General features: G+C 36.1%; 2 protein-coding genes and 1 long non-coding RNA gene across 6 annotated transcripts; 2 read left to right on the top strand and 1 right to left on the bottom strand.

Moving 5' to 3' along the window:
- The first annotated feature begins 5,201 nt into the window (after positions 1-5,201).
- On the top strand, positions 5,202-12,248 carry LOC109047373. 4 transcript variants are annotated; one of them, XM_042724989.1, is made up of 7 exons: positions 6,099-6,162; positions 6,629-6,657; positions 9,431-9,478; positions 9,576-10,538; positions 10,657-10,824; positions 11,020-11,115; positions 11,194-12,248. In XM_042724989.1, exons 4-7 carry the CDS (start codon positions 9,576-9,578, stop codon positions 11,518-11,520), a joined length of 1,554 nt encoding a protein of 517 aa, XP_042580923.1. In that variant the 5' UTR covers positions 6,099-6,162; positions 6,629-6,657; positions 9,431-9,478; the 3' UTR covers positions 11,521-12,248. The 4 variants fall into 4 exon arrangements, with proteins under 4 accessions (XP_042580920.1, XP_042580923.1, XP_042580921.1 ...); XM_042724987.1 differs by lacking the exons at positions 6,099-6,162; positions 6,629-6,657 and adding an exon at positions 8,222-8,313; XM_042724988.1 differs by lacking the exons at positions 6,099-6,162; positions 6,629-6,657 and having other exon boundaries at positions 9,343-9,478.
- LOC122137503 lies at positions 7,806-10,184 on the bottom strand. The gene is made up of 2 exons (XR_006154902.1): positions 10,062-10,184; positions 7,806-9,964 (listed from the first exon to the last, which is right to left on the bottom strand). It is a non-coding gene; the product is annotated as an uncharacterized LOC122137503 (long non-coding RNA).
- Positions 12,249-13,505: 1,257 nt separating the features above from the next.
- On the top strand, positions 13,506-19,643 carry lhx1b (LIM homeobox 1b). The gene is made up of 5 exons (XM_042724985.1): positions 13,506-14,174; positions 15,759-15,982; positions 16,161-16,432; positions 17,545-17,710; positions 18,262-19,643. The coding sequence occupies exons 1-5, from the start codon at positions 14,005-14,007 to the stop codon at positions 18,633-18,635; spliced, it is 1,206 nt and encodes a 401-aa protein (XP_042580919.1). The 5' UTR covers positions 13,506-14,004; the 3' UTR covers positions 18,636-19,643.
- Positions 19,644-19,996: the final 353 nt, after the last annotated feature.

Genomic DNA, 19,996 nt, shown 5'->3' with positions numbered 1-19,996 from the left:
AGTAAGGTTGAGCTGAAGGTGATGGTCCTTCATCCAGCTAGAAATGTCTCTCAGACAGGTTGCAATGTGAGCAGCTACCGTCGGATCATCTGGTTGGAATGAGAAGTAGAGTTGAGTGTCATCAGCATAGCAGTGATAAGAAAAGCCATGCTTTTGAATGACAGATCGTAATGACGTCATGTTGATGGAGAAGAGAAGTGGTCCAAGCACTGAGCCTTGAGGAACCCCAGTAGCAAGAAGTTGTGACTTAGAAACCTCACCCCTGAAGACACCTTGAAGGACCTACCTCAGAGGTAGGACTTAAACCACAGGAGTGCGGTTCCAGAGATGCCCATCTTTCTGAGGGTGGACAGGAGAATCTGGTGGTTAACTGTGTCAAAAGCAGCAGACAGATCCAGCAAGATGAGTACTGAGGATTCGGAAGCTGCTCTTGACAGTCGCAGGTCTTCAGTAACCGAGAGCAGGGCAGTCTCAGATGAGTGGCCGCTTTTGAAGCCAGAATGTTTGCTGTCCAGTAGGTTGTTCTGTACAAGAAACATAGAGAGTTGGTTGAACACAACTTGCTCAAGTGTCTTTGCAATGAATGGAAGAAGGGATACCGGTCTGTAGTTTTCTAAAAGTGCTGGATTTAGAGATGGTTTCTTAAGCAGTGGGCTTACCCGAGCCTGCTTAAATGATGTAGGACTATATTAAATGTAGTACTATATTAAAGTACTAAAAACTATATGTAGATTTGCTTTAACATGTGTCAACAAAATAATCACTATTAATCTCTCTTTGACAAGCCAATAAAGCAAAATGAAACAGTAACATTATAAAATCTGGTCAATTTAAACAACTAAACATTACCTTAAGCATTTTTTATGTATGTTTACAGCCATAAAATATATTTTGTAAAATTACAATAAACCCCCTTGTTTCCCTTAAATCATATGATATTTAGAGGAGAGTTGTGCTATTACTTTTTACAAGTATTAATTTCTGGCAAACGTAATTACCTAGGCAAGCATCCAGAGCACCTACGTAACTGCATAGCAACATCCTGGCAATTACCCACAACACCCTAGAACTGGGGCAGTGTTTTCTTTGAAAAAAAAATCCACATTTCCTTTAGAAAATGAAATCTGTGTTTTTAATTATGTGTTCTTGTCTATATGTTTACAAGAGAGAATAAGGCAGAGGGACAGAGAGAGAGAGGGAGAGAGTAAAAGGCATGTAACGGTTCTTGTCCCTGAGGGCTTGATGACACTAAAGAGACACAGAGAAGAAAGGAGGAGGGGAAGCCCATCACCCTCTGCTCCATTCTGTTCTTTTACAACTTGACAAAATAGCCTTTTAATTTTGCTGAACGTCTGGGGTGTCTGCGGCTCTGCCTGCATCAATCTCCATCATCAGCAGGCTCCAGGCACTGAGTCCCCAGGGTCCTCTCACTGCCAGAAGAGTGATCTTGTGGGTTGTCAGAAGAGAGCTGCTAAGACTGTTTCTCTTCCTCTGTACAGCCAGGAATAGATTTCACCATCATTTTATGCTCAAAATTCTCCCTCTTTTTCTAATAAGTTTGAGACTGTAAATTTAGATTTATGCCTTTCAAATTCAGCCACCAACACTCATGTTCATCATCATAGCATGTAATATCCTAACTGCTTTCTGTTTTCAAAAATAAATTCACTTTCAAAAGCATATCATTGGGTTTGAGTTCTTCCCGCATTTCTGGCATGATTGAATATCACTTGACTTCGGCCCGGCCTGATGCGGTGACATCACTGAGTGAGACAAATCCATGATAACAATTGGCAGGCTGAATGAGAGACAGTCAATAGGGATTAGAGTGAAGTCTTTCACTATTGTTTAAATTTGCATCTAGCATGTCAGCCAAGGTAGGTGAAGTAGAACAGGTGTGAAGGGTCTTTGGACAGAACACTGCATGGATACATGCCTCATTCACACAAAAAAGGAAGCTTGACAAACATTTTAACCAGCCATCTGTCAGGAGAGCCTGCGTAGTTTCATCATACTTTCGAAATATGTATATATATGCTCTTGTAGAATTAAGCTTTAGGTTGAGTGGTCTTTATCTAAAGTTGGTACATTTTTGTTATTTGAAACAGAATGATTGTTAACTGAAAATTCATATATATATATATATATATATATATATATATATATATATATATATATATATATATATATATATATATATATATTAAAAACATTTTATTTCAGCTATGGCTGGCAAGGCAACATTGTTTTTCATTTATAACTAAAACGAAATAAAAAGTCATATATACAATTAAAGAGATACTCCACCCCAAAATGAAAATTTTGACTGCCAAATAAATAACAGTGTCAAGGTCCATAAAAGGTATGAAAGTCATCGTCAGAATACTCCATCTGTCATCAGACGTGCAAAAAACAAAAATAACATCTTTAATTCCTTTGTCAACGGTCTCCTCTGTGTCTCTCCATATCACCGTATGCTGCGTATGCTCTTCTGTGTCATCTGCGCCACAAGGATGCACTGTTCAAATCAAAGCTAAATACACGTAGAAACAGCGCATCCTTGTGGCACGGATGACACAAACGAGCATACACAGCATATGCTGATATGGAGAGACACAGACAAACCATATCATACCATACCATATCATATCATATCATATCATATCATATCATATCATATCATATCATATCATACAGAGACAGAAAGGCCTTCAATTAAAATCACCCAGCTTCATTTCAGCCTCAGCAGGGACAGCTGATGAAATTGATCTCTATAGCTAATTGTCCATTGTCCCTGTTAAATAAAACATTCAAATAAATAATATAAAATAAATCAAATTACATCCACACAGGGACAATCTGAATAAATAACATAAAAGTTAACCTGCTTTCCACTACACCCAAACTGGCCTGCACCTCAAGCTCCATCTCCATCCCAATAAGCCCAGACTGCAGTCTCACTGTTACAACACCACTATGAACAAGTATGTGAACATGCCTTTCTATTTAATAGGTTTGGCTATTTCATTACTAACAGGTGCATAAAATCAGACGTGTACTTCTAAGACAAATATTTAAAGTAAAGGAGACAGAAAATCATTATGTTAATATTCATAATCTCTTCATATCTTATAGAGTTGCATGTAGCAGATTAGAGCTGGGTGATAATATAGTATCAAGTATTAGAATTATGTTAGTATATTGCTTTATGTGAGTGTACTGTATACATGAACAATGTTATATATACAACTTTTTATACAGAGATACAGCTTACATAATACAGTATAGTGTATAAAAAAGATCCCTTAACCTCCATCATGGATTCATAATGTTTATGGGTGTGAAATTAGCAATGGACTGAAGGTTGGCTGTTTTATAAACTTATTTACGTACATCAACCCCAGAACACATAAAGTGTAAAAATGTGCACAGTCAGAAAACACATTCACTCATACAGTATGTGTCCAAAACTGTGCTAAGTGGTTTCATTTGGCAAATCATAATCAATTATGTTTTCGGCAAATTATGTGAATAAGTGGTCCCTCTGGGTTGCCATCTCATCTTGTTGAACTCAATTAGCAGTAATTAACACGTGCTAATGAGATGAAGTGGAATCCAAAACAAACAGTGGGAGCTTAGCCTCATATCTAACAGCAACAGAGACTGAATTCAGCGGGTCAGGTTCACCATGACAGTCTCTGCAGACAAGACTAAGACTCTAACAATATCAGTCATGCAGGATTGTAAAGAAATCTGACTCATGCAAATCATTCAATCCAAGCTGAAGCTATGGCAAATAAACAAGATGTATAAGCACTCCTGTTTTTTTTATTTAATTGGTTGTTTTGAGGGTGGCTCTGCAGCTCACCTGTCTTTACAACCATTCAAGCACAAAAGACATTAAGTTTTACTATCAGTTGTATGCTTTCAAGCTGAATGCACAGGCTGACCATAATTCTTGTGTATTGACTATATTTTTCATCTGCTTGACATATATTCCAGGCATAAAAGTGCAGGACGGACACTGGTGAGATATTACTTTTCTGCTGAGAATAAAGTCACATCCTTTTCCACATTTATAGGCTATAAAATAAAGTCTGTACTTCATTGAGACTTCAGTGTATCTTTGTCTCTGGCTTGAACAACAAAAAGTCAAATCTATAACTCCATCTATGGCATGCATGGTTCCATGAAGAACCTGAAACATCCATGGAAACTTTCCATTGCACAAAAGGCTCTTTATATTGGAAAAACGGTCTTTAGATTATTAAAATGTTCTTAAAAAATAGTTTTTTTTTAAGAACTGTTTACTAAAAGCTTCTTAGTGAAACCCAAAATGATTTTTAATAGTTTTTAAATAGTTATTTTTTAAGATGTCAAGTTCTTATATTAACTTTATGGATCTTGACGTTGCCCCAATCAGTGACCAATAATATTAACTGTTCAATATCCAACCATATTTAGTGTTTAATACACTCTTAAAAATAAATGTTCTTTATTGGCATCAGTGGTTCCACAAAGAACCTTTACCTTCCATGGAACCCTTAATTCCACAAAAGGTTCTTTACAGTGGAAAAACGTTCTTCACACTAGAAATAAATGTATATATATTTCCAAGAATAGAAACGCGCAAACACATTGGAACTTTTATTTTTTTATGGATGGTAGCCTAGTGTTTCGATAGATTTATAGGTTAACCATAAATCTGTCACGTTTTGAATGATTATGTTTTTCAAACTTTTTCTGTAAGATTGGCTATCGCAAACCACGCACATATGATTTGATTAAACAGTAAATTCGTAAGAATACATTCTCTCTCACTGAATTGTTGAGGAACAAATCCCACGGCTAATGATATCTATAGCATACAGGCATGAGGCTTGTTCGCTGTCTGTTGTAGGCTATCTCTCGCTGCAGCTCCTCTGATGGCTCCCCGCGCGCTGATAATATCTCCCAGCAGCCGGAGACTTTATATTATAATCATTAGTGATCCTTGCCCTCTCACCCGTGCTGAGGAACAATCGTAGAGGAACATTAATCTGAGCTGGAAACTGCCGTGTCCCTCTTTTCCCACATGGCTGTCCAGGTCGTGTTTTTCCGAATTGTGCATAATTTCTGGATCACTGTGGCTGAATTCGCACACCCGCTTAACTAAAATATTTAATTAATGACCCTGTGTTAATAGGATTTAGTCTACTACACTGTATTCCCGAACAGTATAACCTGCTTAGAAAAAATAAGTTAACTATACTTAAAACTGTGAAACAGTTCATTCAACTTAAAACTTTCAAGTTTGTTCAACGATTTGGGCATTTTAACTTCCAGGAACATAAATAAAATAAGTAAAACATGACGTCATCTTATTACCATAGACTTATTTTTGCCTCTTGGTATTGAGCTTTATTGCCTTCCAATCTGCCAATTCAACAAAGAAGAGTCTCTACACTCAAAAACATTTAAAAGCCTTTTAAATAGATAAATATCAATAGTAAAATTGTATCAAATTGAATTTAATGATCCTTATATATTTTAATTGAATAATTGATTAGGGATTGTTCAGTTATTCAATTAAAATATGTATGGGTTATTTAATTCAATTTGATGGAATTTTACTATTAATTGAAAAGCATAAATCTAAATTGTAGTGTACTCCGTGCACTTTATTTGCTATTTCTAAAACATAATAGGTAAAACTCTCCAAAACAGACTAGTCAACATGGCCATCATGATATGTCCGTTTATTTCATGACTGTAAAAATAACAACGAAATAAAACGAATTACCAAAGCCTCATTTTTGCCTCTTGGTAGCAGTAATGAGCTTTATCGCGTTCCAATCTGCCAACGCAAAGGAAGAGTCTACTCGGTGCACTTTATTTGCATGTTTTTAAAAACATAACATACCAGGTAAAACTATACAAAACGCAACAAAGAGTCAACATATCATTCCATGTCCGTTTATTTCATGTTTTACTCAAATTACTGTAAAAAATAACAACGGAGTAAAAATAATTCCCATTTGAAATTGAGCGCTCGGATTTGAACTTGGAAGCCCGCCATGTCATGCAGGAGTCGTTGCCTCAACGTGGTTCTGTGGAATCAGAATCGTTCATCATCGTCATCGTTTCTGTGTTTGCTGCGGTTTGTTTAGCGGCTATAATCTGGTAAGTACTTCTTAAAACTTTTTAAAAAGTTATTCTAGTAATCTGCGTTATAATGTGACAATATAGTCATCAAACTGAAACTATTGTTGCGTTTAGCTAATAGACGACCTAAAATGATCAGGCACACTTTAGGCCTGATGTTATTTGTGGAGTGATTGATCTAATTCATTTGAACCATTTAGGGACATAGTTGATGTATGCTCGCAATCGCATTGCACGGATATTAATTTGTGGTACTGCTGGTTATTGCAGTTGCTTGTATTGAAGCTTTTCGGTTACAGAACCAAATTGAAACAGAAAAAAAATAGATTAAAACCACTTTCATTCAATATTACTTGTTTTTTTATCTAATGCTTAAAATTTAATTCGCTGCAATGGAAGCCAAATGTTATAAATTCTGAAATTGTTGTATGACTTTGACATGTCTCTGCCTCACTATTAGTTTGTGTTTTTATTTTCTCTACAGGTTAAAACTTGTGAAACCAGAGCATACATGTGAGTAAAATTACAATTTGGAATTTGGGGGCGAAAATACATATGTAAAGACTAAAAGTATGCAGCATTTTAAAACCAATAACAACTGATTTTAGAGGTTGGCATAGCTCAGGGTTTGCTTATGTCTTGTCATTGTCATGATTTTTCATGATGGATTGGAAATGCAGGTTATGTGATTCCTTCTCACTTACCCGAGCACAGTTACTTGGGCATTATGGTTTGCAACATAGCCATTTTTCAAAGGTTAGCCCTTTACCGTGTCTCTATGACTCCTGCATTTGCACATTTGTTTCATTCAATGCACTAAAAATTCATGTATCACGATTTCACAATGAGAAGGATAAGAGGCATGCATGTCAAGAAATCCAGGTGGTGTACACATGTCCTTTATGTGGGTTCAAGCAACCTTTTTCAGAAAAGAATCTCTTTGGTCATTTAAGAGGGCATTTGAGAAGTCATGAAATGGTAACATGTCCATATAAAAACTGTAGGTATACGACAAATGTTTACTCCTCATTTAATTCTCACAAAACCAGGGCCCATGGAGTAGATGTTAGTTCAGCTTGCTTGGACCTTTTTGAAGATGTAGTTGCTGAAGATGATGGCTGTTCTGCAGCTGCGGAGCCTCCATTTGAGGATCCTACTCAGTCTGAGAATGCAGACATTTTGGATATTGTTGATATACAGTGTGACACAAGCCAATTAAAAGCGCAACTACAACGCAATTTAGCCTCTCTGTTTTTGAAGATGCAGGCTATACTTCATGTGTCAGATATAGCTGCACAGGAAATAGTAGAACATTTGTGTCAGCTGTTTTCTTTGTCAAGGCCGCTGCTGAGAGAAGCAGTCAATGACGTATTACAGAGACATTGCTATACTGTGAGTGAAGCTGCTCTTGATGAAATTGTTAGTGTTGTTATAGACAGTAATGTTTTTGTCAGTGCAACTGCTAAAGGAGCAGAATTGTCCTCAAATAAGCGACGAAAAACCTTTATTGAGAGAAATTACCCAATGGTTATGCCGTTTCAGTATGTTGTAGCACCTGGGCGCACAGCTGTTTATGTCCCTATACTGCCTATGATTCAGTTGTTGTTTAAACATACTGATGTACTTGACAGAATTAAAGAATCACATTCTTCACAATCTGGTCAATACACAAATCATCGAGATGGTTTGTATTTTCAAGAAAATGAGCTGTTATCAGCATCAGAGGAGTTTAAATTGCCATTGCTGATTTACATAGATGAGATAGAAGTTGCAAATCCATTAGGTACTTCGAGGAAAATACACAAACTCTGTTCAGTGTACTGGGTACTTGCTGATCTACCTAGCAAATACCGATCAGCTTTGCATGTGATACAGCTAGCTTTGCTGTGTAAAGTTCCTGATGTCCAGAAATGTGGCTATGAGAGTGTGCTTGGCCCTTTAATGCAAGACTTACGTACATTAGAACAAGATGGTGTGTTCATTGAATCTCTTGGTCAATCTGTTAAAGGCACTGTTCTTTTTGTTGCAGCAGATAATCTTGCAGCTCACGGATTGGCAGGCTTTGTACAGTCATTCCGTTCAGAGTATGTGTGCAGATTCTGTCTGGCAACTCTAGACCAGTTTCAATCGCATGAAGTTGCTGAGGGTGAATTCAGTCTGAGAACTAAGGTAACTCATGATCTGCATGTCCAGAATGTCTCCAGTAGAAATGGGGAAAGTAATTGTGGTGTGAAAGGGGACTGTGTCTTAAAACAAAAGCTGCAGTATTTTCATCCAATCACTGGTTTCCCCCCTGATATTCTCCATGACCTCCTTGAAGGTATTGTGCCAGTAGAGTTGGCTTTATGCATTCAAAAAATGATTCGTCTGAAACACTTCACACTTGATTATTTGAACAGTAAAATTGAATCATTCCCATATCAGCATACAGATAAGGTTGATAGACCCAAGCCAATTTCCAAAACTTATACCACAAAAATGACAATAGGTGGTAATGGTCATGAAAATGCTGCATTACTTCGGCTACTTCCATTCATGGTTGGCAGTGTTGTACCAGAGGGAGATAGTGCATGGGCAGTGTTAATGGAATTGAAAGACATTGTGGAGTTAGTGCTGTCTCCAACATTTACTGAAGAGATGATTCAGTATTTACAGAGTAAAATTAGGGACCACAGGCAAATTCTTCTTGAAGTATTTCCAGATTTTAAGATTAGGCCAAAGCATCACTACGTCGAACATTATCCAGAGCTGATCAGATGTTTTGGACCTCTTGTACATTTATGGACCATGCGTTTTGAAGGCAAACACCGCTTCTTCAAACGGGTTGTGCACGATACACAGAACTTTAAAAATGTGCTGAAGACACTGGCAAGCAGACACCAGCATATGATGGCTTACCATCTAAGTGCGCCAGCGTTCTTCAAACCACATTTGCAGGCATCAACTGTGACATCTGTTTTAGTTTCAACACTACCTGAAGTGGCAATACAGTATATTAAACAGAAGACTGATAGTAACACTATATACTGTGCATCTCAAATCACCATTGATGGGACAAATATTTCTACTGGGGAATATTTTCCTGCTGGTTTTGAAGCAGGGTTACCTCAGTTTTGTAAAACTGAGTCAATCGTCCTTGTGAACGATCATGTGGCCTTCCTATGCAGGGAGCACAAGTCCCATTATATTGAACACCTAAGAGCCTTTAATCTGTGTTTAGGTGATATATCTGTTAAAAAAATAACAGATTTGAGTGATACATCCCCCCTTTCTGCCTACTGTATAGAGGGCAAGTTGCTGTTGACGCCAAAGCGATTTCTACCTTTACAATAAGGTAAGATTTCTACATTATTTGGAAATCCATGTCCAGTCCATCTTGTTCGAAACTATATTTTTAACTTGTCATTTACCTTGTTGTTTTTGTCTACTAGATGGCGGAATCCCAGAAACTTTTACTTAGAGTTTACATTGCTCCTGACATCGCCCACAAGATGACCCTTTCTACACGCCCAAGTACAGTAGAAGAGTTGATTACAGTGATTAAAGAGAAATTCAGACCTCGTCTTGATTTTGATTTCAACCTCCAATATGAAGACCCAGACTTTGGGGGGCAACTCTGCTTTCTAACAGACATTTCAGAACTGCCAGAGAAGGCTGTATTGAAAGTACACAGATCTGAGACTGATGCCGGGTCAGCTTCAACTTCAGACACAGAAATACTCCCTTATGCCCCAGAACGCTTGCAGAGTTGGCCTGATGTCTTCCCAGTTCCTCAATTTTCTTATGATGTCGAGCACAGCCTCAATGGTGGAAATATGGCCTATCAAAACAGTGGAAAGTTCTTAAAATTAACTAAAGGCCAAAAACACGACATTCTAGAAAATATGGCCAAGGCAATGCACAGCTTTAAGGCTTACCCCAGTGACAAAGAAGTAGCTAAAGCAGCTGAGGCTCTTATTTCGAAGCACCCCTGCCTCACAGAACCAGGAAGTCAATGTGGATGGTATGGCTGGAAGACAAGTTTAAAGTTTAAAATGGGCAACTTTCGCACAAAACTCAGCAGATCTGGCTGTGAAGAGGTGGCTGTTAACTCAGGGAAGAGAAGCAAAAATAATCCAGAGAGTGAGTCTCCCCACTCAAACATCAAAAGAGCTCGTCGAGCTGAGGTAAACTACCTACCAAATTTTCCAAAAGGAGAGAGTGCTGAAAGCTTGGAACAACAAAGATTGCAAATAGTTGAGGAAGTGTCTAAGACAGAAAGAAGTCTTGGGCTGATAGAGAGACTCATGCAAAGTACATTTGCTCTGCGTCGCAAACAGATCGTTGTAGATAACCCATCACAAGCAGTGAAGGAATTTTTGGAAAAGTGGCCTGCACTTCGTTTGGAATCTCAGGTAATTTTCTCAGTTGCTATCTGTTAGATTCCTGTTCTTTTGTGTGTTTATGTGTGTCTGTTACTTTAGTTTTATTATTTAACATTTCTTTGTTATTCGTTTGAATGCTTGCTTTCAGATTGCAGCAGAATTCCACCGAATTACTAATATCAGCTTGAAAAACAAGTTCTATGCAGAACTGGACAATCATACTCCTCGACTGATTGCTGTTTACAGGCAGAAGGCTGCCCGTACAGGCAAGGCAGCAGAAGCACTGAGAAGCATCTGTAGTGCCTATGATCTTACGGTGAATTTTGTTTATTACATTTATAGTAAAAGTTAATTGGTTAATGTGCACAAGTATTTTACTGCTATCTGGTAATTGTTTAAACCTGGCTTTGAACTTTTTTTGCTTTAAATTTCTTCCCTTCTTTCATCTGTACTTTTATCTCTATTTTATTCTTTTCTCTTGCATCACTAAGACAGTTCTGTCTTTTTTCAGGATCACTACGATATTAACAACAGACGTACAGTTGCACTTCGAGCCCTCCCTGTCTACTTTCGCGAAGATGACTCTGTGTTTTTCAAGATGTGGAATGTAGGTTTTTATACATCTCAGTTGAATTTTAATGTTAATTATCTGATTATGCTTATGAAGTTCTCCAATGCTTTTCAGACTGAAGAGCTGGATGAGCCAGACATTGCAGATTCAGCTGTAGCTCTTGTCAGCATGGTGAATGGAGAATCGAGTTCCACTGTTCAGTTTGACCCTGCTGGGATTGCTATTGTGCTGGAAGGTGACATTGTTCTAAGGGACATTTCCAGGTTGGCTGATGCTTTTCTTTTGATGTTTGGTTTGATATATGCATTACATCTCAACTACCCCAAAGAGCTGACCCACACCTTTAACTTCATCCAAAAAGTCTTACTGGGTTTGGATGACTCAAAGCCACTAACACCCAGATTGCTGAGTCTAAAAAATGAGCTACTGATTAAGGAGTAAGAGTAATGGATGTATGAGTGCGATACAATTTATTTTCTGTTCTTTTTAGTTGTTATGACTACTGTATTTGCCCTATTAAACACTGAGCTCAAGCTTTTAAATTTCCCAGTGAACTGAAGAATTGCACTTTCATTTAAGTATTTACTGGGATTGCGTTACTGTATGCCACTAGCACCCAGATTGCTGTCTAAATTTTCTGGATAAACAAGAGACTGTTTATTGTCTTTTATTTCACTTGTTGTGACTAATATTTTTACAGTCTGTTGTTATAGTTATTTCAAATTTAGAAATTTTCCAGAACACAGATTTGGTGTTTACCTAGTATTTACTGGGATTGCGTTACTGAAAGCCACAAGCACCCAGATTGCTGTTTACATTTTCTGGATGCACAAGGGACTGTTAATTTTCTTTTTTCACTTGTTGTGACTTTAATATTGTTACAGTCTGTTGTAATACTTATTTCAAATTTAGAAATTTTGCACAACACAGATTTTGTGTTCACTTAGTAAATACTGGGATTGCGTTACTGAATGCCACTAGCACCCAGATTGCAGTTTAAAAAAATAATTTACTTGTGAGAGTTTTTCCTGTATCTCTGGATGCACTTTTTTTTACACCTCTGTCCTTTACATTTGTTGTGTCTCATACAGTTACATTCTAATGTGTAGAGAGGTCTGTTATAATGCTGCAAAAAATGCCTTTTGCAAAATAAAACGTACTTTCATATATGGTGTTTGAAATTGTCTTCCTTTCTAATGTTTAAGGAATAATATTTTGCTAATGATAATTTTGAGGTCAAATTTCTTTTAAAATTCCAAATTAAGTATTTTAGTTATTTTTAAATGTATAACAAAAATGTGTACTTTTAATTTGTGATCAATATAAATTGAGTTATAAAATACATAGAACAAAAGTTTATTCAAATCAATAATTTTGAGTTAATTTGTTTTGTGGATTTAAGTGTAACTGACCTAAAACAATACATTTTATTAACTTAAAAGTTTTGAGTTATAAAATGCATACAAAAAAGTGTATTCAAATAAATTATTTTGAGTTAATCTGTTCCATGAATTTAAGTTTAACTGACTTAAAACAATTAATTTTATCAACTTAAAAGTTTCGAGGTAATAAGTTTCCACAAATTTTTTGAGTTATCTTAACTTATCGGGGTTTACAGTGTGGATGTAGCTGACAAAACGAAATTACAGTGCTGTATATGAAATGTTTAATAGCCTATATAGCATATGATATAGCCTATTAACCTATAGACAAAATGTATAATAGGCTATATAAATATATTTGATGTAGTTAGAATAATTTTGCCAAACAATATAACAGCAATAGGCCTACATGAACCTGTAAAATATAGAGGCATATTTTATTTTCTTTCCTCTTTAATTAATTTTGCATTAATAATAATGATGATGATGATGATGATGATAATAATAAGAAAAAATAATAGCCTGATAGTAATAAAAATATAACAAACAACAAGTACTGTTCAATGGTGCTTCCAATGGCCTTAGGTTTGCTTAGAATTTGTAAACAAGCTTCAATAATCAGAGAATTCTACAGTGATTTACAAGTTCATTGAAGAAAAAAAATAGGCTAAATTTGTCGCCAAGAACACGTCAAATTTCCATTACTCATATCCAAGTCTTGCATTCCGTCAGATTGTCTTACGTGTCATAAGTAGAACTAATTATGAATTATTATTTCTAAAAACAATCAAATTTATCAATAACGAAAAACAGGCACATTACAATGAATTTCTCCGCGTTCAAAATAGTTTTATAGCTACATTCTAATCCACTCTATTTAGAAATGTAATTAGTCTACAATCAAGTTTGCTTTGATAATGTGTTTCCAAATGGACTGTAGACAGCAGAAATTGCAGGGGAAAGTGCGTTCACCTAAATTACTGTAATCTGATTGGTTCTGTTCCAGCATGACGTCACATCGCAGGGAATAAGGTCTCTCGGCAGCATCCAAACGCATGCCAGCGACTGAAGCAGAGCGAGATGCAACTGGAAAATACATACAAATGACCAGGGATATATGTGATGTGCTTTGAAATAGCTGATTTTAACTTTTTGTAAAACGAATTAAACGCATTTATTTATTATTATTTTTGTTCAAGCGTTGGGAGCATTGGAGATTCCGCGCGCATGTATCGATTTAAACAGCCTATACAATAAGTAGCCTAACCATTCCATGAGACTAAACTAACACTTCAGCTAAAGTTTGTTTTTATTCATCTTAATAACAGAGCATAATCGTCTAAAGAGGAGCTGACACTTGTCCGTTTCTGCGCTGTAGGCAAAATTTGGGATGCTGTATTAGGCTATATCCAATGCCTGCCTTTTTGATGACTTTTGTTTACTTGGATCAAGGACCGCGTAGTGTTCTCTAACTTTTGTCACAAGACAAGCAGATTTTTGCCTCTCACCAAGGACAGCAACGTGGTGACTGGAGTCACAAAATATGGTCCACTGTGCTGGATGCGAGAGGCCTATTCTGGACAGATTTCTGCTCAGCGTCTTGGATAGAGCCTGGCACGCCAAATGTGTGCAATGTTGTGACTGTAAATGCAATTTAACTGATAGATGCTTTTCAAGAGAAGGACGACTATACTGCAAAAACGACTTTTTCAGGTGAGCATTTGAATCGAAGAAAGCATCAAATGACATTTTTAGCTCTTGTAATGCGGCTACGGACCTTTCTGTGTTAAAAGAGTCTTGAACTAGATTTTCCCCTTCTATATGTTATGTAGCTATGTAATAATAATAATAATAATAATAATAATAATAATAATAAATGAATTCGTTAAAAACACATTTATGTAAACACTATGAAAAACACAGCATAATTTTTAAGTAGATATTTAACTTCAATAATAAATGTGGAGAGAATTATGTTTTGCATTTAATTTTACATTTACAACCTCCCGAATTTTAGACAACTTGTTAGGTGACAGACTAAAACAGTTCTCTTTGTTTACAAGGTATGAGTGTCAGACAGGTAGGGGATGAGATTTGCCCCAGTACCTGACGGATGTGTGCCCTGCCTCCCCTCAATCTTTCTTAGCACATGCGTTTGTTTGCAAAAGCTCGAGGAAAGATGCGATAAGTGGATCTGAATAATGAATGAGCTCGAGAGGAAAGCCCCCGACATCCAGTTAGCACGCATTTGATAACCATTTCAGTGAACTGCATTTACATGCACGCCCAGAGACAAAAGAATGTATATTGTCGCTTGCGAAGTTTGCAAGAGGATATTCTGTTAATGCATTCTGTCAAAGCAATACTGAATATATCAGCAACTCTGAAAGAATAGAATCATTCTGTAGACTACAGTAGTTCATGCATCTTCATGGGTGGAAAAAGCATGATTATAAAATGTAAGCAATTTTAACAGAAAAAAAGTAAAACAAACAAAGTGCAGGTTAATTGTTTCATTTAAATCGCCAGGGTAAATAATCATATTATAAAGAACACTGTGCAATTTGTCTGTAAAATATTGTAAAATATTTTATATGTAAAAGTATGAACCATTTTAAAAACTACAAAGATAATTCGTTAGGCTAACGAAACAATACAGCAAAATATTGACAAAATCATTATGGTTATAAGGTCGTTCTCAGAATTCCCTGCACGAACCATTACATTTGTTTGGATTTTTTATTTTAAACAGATTATTCTAATTTGTGTTCTGAGCTTTATGCCTTGGAATGTTTTACATTGCATGTTGCTTAGTTAATGTTTGTTGCAATATTTAAGTTTTGTGTTACCCTGGTGCTTTTCTCTTATATTATTGTGCTCTTTATTATTTACCAGTTCTTGGAGAGGTAAGATTTTGATTAATGTTTTCAGTTGCACCAGTGTTGTTATCAATTTTACAGTATATGCAGCATAACGATTTTAATCACTCAAATAGGTTGATTGCAGCATAACGATTTTAATCACTCAAATAGGTTGATACATGAATAGGTAATTCACGTAGCGTGACATTTGTTGATACATAAATATTAAATAAATTTTATAAATTAATGGTGCTTAGGTTCTTCACAGCGATGAAATTTATGTTTAGAATTTTTGTTGTGCATAAAATAATCTTACTGTTTAATTAAGAATTAAATACAAAAATAGAGATTAACGAAAATAACTATTAGTAGGGTACATCTACTTTTCGTGAAAAGAGAAAAACGATAACATTTAGGTGTCTGTTTGTCTTTGCAGACGTTATGGCACTAAATGTGGAGGGTGCGCGCAGGGAATCTCGCCCAGTGATCTAGTTCGGAAAGCGCGAAGCAAAGTCTTTCACTTGAACTGTTTCACCTGCGTCATGTGCAATAAACAGCTTTCCACTGGCGAAGAATTGTACGTTTTAGATGAACATAAATTTGTCTGCAAGGAGGATTACATAAATAGCAGCATCGGAAAAGACACAAACCTTCTGTCAAGTGAGTAATTTTGGGAATTGAAGGCTTTTTGGTGTACTTAAATTTTTTTTAGGGTATGTTTTTTTAAATATCATAATGCTAGACTATATTGTTATTTCAGTATCTGATTACGTGTTGTCTTCGAATGTGTGGCACAAAGCATTTTGACAGCTTTTTTAAACGGCTGTGCTTTTAACAGTTACGTGCAGTGACCCGAGTTTATCTCCAGAATCTCAAGATCCACAGGACGATTATAAAGACTCTGAGACTGGACACATGTCGGACAAGGATGTCTGCAACAATGAAAACGACGAGCAGAATCTGGGTGGCAAGCGTCGCGGGCCGCGCACTACTATCAAAGCCAAGCAGCTGGAGACTCTGAAGGCTGCTTTCACCGCGACCCCTAAACCTACCAGACACATACGAGAGCAGCTGGCACAAGAGACAGGCCTCAGTATGAGAGTAATTCAGGCAAGTAGCTAAAATAAATAAATAAAATAAGGAAAAGTAGGCCTAAATAGTAGGCTACTGGCCTTATTAGGCGCTTCGCTTGGTGCCTAATACTCCCGTGATCAAATAATTGCGGATTTAGGCCATTTTATATAGGCTAGGCTTTTTTTTGTGGATAGGCTTTTATGTGTGTTTTATATGTATTTTTATTTTATAGATTATTTTATTTAAAACTATTTTAATTTGGTTAACATTTGACGTGCGGCCTTGTGTTGCCAATAGTTTTTTATTAAACCGTGGCTCAAATAATAATATTATAAAACACCCATTTTCAAAAAAACAGGTGCTTAAATATAAATAAGTAAAATAAACAGTTGTCTCTTCGAGTAGGCTACATAAGGCTACCTTAAACTGTAGCCTTGTACGGTTTCATCATCTTTGAAAAGGTTTAATAGTGCTTCGTTGTGTGTAGGGCGCTATTTTTTGTTGAGAGGGTTGTTCGTTCGGGTTTTGTAGAATGAGATTTTAGTTTAATATGCCAATATTTACTAATGGCGTAAGCTATGAACAAATTTGGAAGAATTTGCAACAAGTAGCATTAATTGCCCAGTTATAATGACTGAAATGACAATACATTTTAAAGTTGTGTATAGGCTAATTAGGCCTATCTACTAGATGGGATAATATGATGCAAATAGCCTACAATTGTCCGACGTCTTACAAAAAGACCAGATAACATAATATACCATACTGCTGGTTTGTCTTTCGGCAGTAACGCCTAACGAATGGGGTTTTAAGTAGCTACTATTAAACATGGAAAGAATTACGTGGCAAGGATAGGCTTATTGAAAGTTATTTTGGGTGTGAACAAATATATTTCTTTTTTTTCGCATTTTTATTTTGACTTATTGTTTGATGAATTATAGCGATATACGTACATATCTAAATGCCAGCCTTAAAACTAGAGTTAAACTAGATTTTTTTACTTTTATTTTTTTTGCTTAGATCTTAGGTTTCCCACGTAGCCTACTGTCAAACGAAAACGTTGCTCTAAATGATCTTTTGGGGGTAGGCATATATTAATTTGGAAACTAATGTCCCGTATTTGTTTGTTTATTTTATGTGGTGCGGGTGTGTTTTTTGAGAAGGGGCTCTATAGAGAGGGGCGTGTGGAGGATGTGAGCGCGCTGGGCGCCAGAAGACACATGTTTTTCCGCAGTCCGCGGAGAATGAGAGCGCTGGGCGATCGCATGGAACCAGGAGAGCTCATGGCCAGCGGCCATTTCTCTTATTATGGAGGTTAGTTCATGTTCATGAATATTAATTGAGAAAAAGAAAAAAAAAACGAATGGTATGTAACAATTTATATCATTATTGTGTCCATGCTGTGATACTATATATAGCCTAAGTTAAAACAAACTATATTTTTTAAATAATTTAAGACTGATCATTTATACATGCAATCAAAATGTAATATATACTGTATGATCATCCTCATCTTTATTTAAAACAGTTTATTACACAATTGACCTTTCCATGATTACAAAAAGCAAAATAACTCAATAATAATAATAAAAAAATTTATAAATACAAGCTTATATGTGTTGCACAACACAAAATAAAAATGTATTTAAAAAATAATATTTAATGTAGATTTTTTTTATTAATAGAAATAATAAAATTCACAAAAATTGAGCACTCCTATTGATGTTCAGTTTTTCACCATATACTGCTCTACAAAGTCAAAACATAGTAACTGACAAATGTATTTGTATTTGTTGGTTTTATTGTGGGTCTTTAATTGTAAGTTTTAGTGAATTTTTGATTTGAGTGACCATTTTATTTTACAGACTATCAAGGTGAATATTATGGCCTGGGGTCAAACTACGACTACTTCCCTCAAGGTCCGCCATCCTCCCAAGCCCAGACTCCAGGTGATCTAGGATTCATGCCCTCCTCTGGGCCAGCTGGAACCCCTCTAGGGAGCATGGACCACCATCACGGAGCACATCACCCCTCCAATGAGACACAGTGCTTCAGCGAGATGATATCGCATCACCCAGGGGACTCCCCCAGCCCAGAGCCCAGCGCACCCACCTCCATCCACAGTATCTCCACTGACATGTGTGACTCCACTCCACCCTTCACATCCCTGAACTCTCTCAGTGGCACCGGATACAGCAATCAACTGTCCTCAGAGATGAATGAGGGCACAGTTTGGTAGCAAACAACAGACTAATTCAGGATACAAAGATGTGGATATGTACTGTTCATGTGTGATTTTATAGCGGTGGTATTTCTATTTAGTTAATTTATTGACATAATTGTCTATTTATTTGTTGATTTGTTTACCTATTTATTTAATGTATTTATCTATTTAAGCACCATTTGTGTATTTTGAAAGTGGAATGTCAAATATTGGTCTGCAGACCTTATAGCTGTGCTATAGACAACGACGGTATAAGAATTGAAACAGAATGTTTATATTTACAACACCTGGTGTGTCTGTTCACATGTGTATCATAATCTGATGACTCAGACCTCTTTGCTTTTCAAGGCTTTGCCATAATGACACTTTTGAAATCTCACACCAAAATCTTTCTCTGCTCTCCGTGTGGTGGAGTGATGTCTCCATTATCAAAATCTCAGAGCGTTTGCCTTCAAAAGGGAAACTTAAAATTGTTCAGACAAACCCTTTATTTGAAATGAAATATGACTTGAATCATAAGACAAAGTCTGCCTTCTAAAAATGATTTCATATGTCAGTGGACAGAGAGCAGTCAGTTGTTTACGTATATTTTCTTCAGGGGTTTAAATATCAACGATGACTTAAAAAACCCTCTCAATACTGACACAAACTTCTTCTTCAGGCAAGAAACCAAAATTTTGTATGAATTCGATTTATATTTGAGTTGTGATTCACTGTACTAGTTTGTATGATATTGTGTTTACACAAAGAATACACTAAACAAAGCCATTAATACATGTTGACAAATGAAGCACAAATAAATAAATTGCATTTCTTGCGCTAGTCTTAAAATTGACTTACATGCATTAGTCTCTGAATTAGGGTTATCTGATAATCCTACAGTGTGGAATTTTATAATCTTGTAATAAAAATGAAAGAAAGGAAGAAGGAAAGAAAGAAAAACACCTAGAGCAGAGTCTAGAGAACAGGGAGGACATACATGTTAAATGAGAGGTTTTTGTTGATTCTATTTGATGTTTTGATAATGTCAGAGTTAGGAGGTCCTCCTTGCACCAAAATGTAACAATACAAAAATAATGATGTAAAAAAAAAAAAAAACCCTACAAATTTCAGGTTAGATTTTAGACATCATAATATAAAGAAGACTATAAATTTAAGTTTACTATCTATCTATCTATCTTACTACCTCTTGATTTTATGTCAGATGCTCAGTATTTGTTGCAAAACAGTTAAGTCCTACTGCTTAATTTTTGATTGCTTTACATTATTATTATTATTATTTTTTAACACAATAGTAACAAAACCATACCTTATCGAGAAAAAAACAAACAAAACAAACATGTAGGCAGTTAAAACTATAACTTACCTAAACAATT

The sequence above is a fragment of the Cyprinus carpio genome, chromosome B5 (genome assembly GCF_018340385.1).
Source record: "Cyprinus carpio isolate SPL01 chromosome B5, ASM1834038v1, whole genome shotgun sequence".
In the NCBI taxonomy this organism is placed as follows: Eukaryota; Metazoa; Chordata; class Actinopteri; order Cypriniformes; family Cyprinidae; genus Cyprinus; species Cyprinus carpio.
This window is presented reverse-complemented; position numbering and strand designations above follow the sequence as displayed.

Coding starts and splice junctions, on each gene's coding strand:
- LOC109047373 (XM_042724986.1), top strand. CDS start 6,805: ATGATGGATTGGAAATGCAGGTTATGTGATTCCTTCTCACTTACCCGA.
- lhx1b (XM_042724985.1), top strand. CDS start 14,005: ATGGTCCACTGTGCTGGATGCGAGAGGCCTATTCTGGACAGATTTCTG. Junction 14,175..15,758: donor TGCAAAAACGACTTTTTCAG/GTGAGCATTTGA, acceptor TTGTCTTTGCAG/ACGTTATGGCACTAAATGTG. Junction 15,983..16,160: donor AGACACAAACCTTCTGTCAA/GTGAGTAATTTT, acceptor TGCTTTTAACAG/TTACGTGCAGTGACCCGAGT.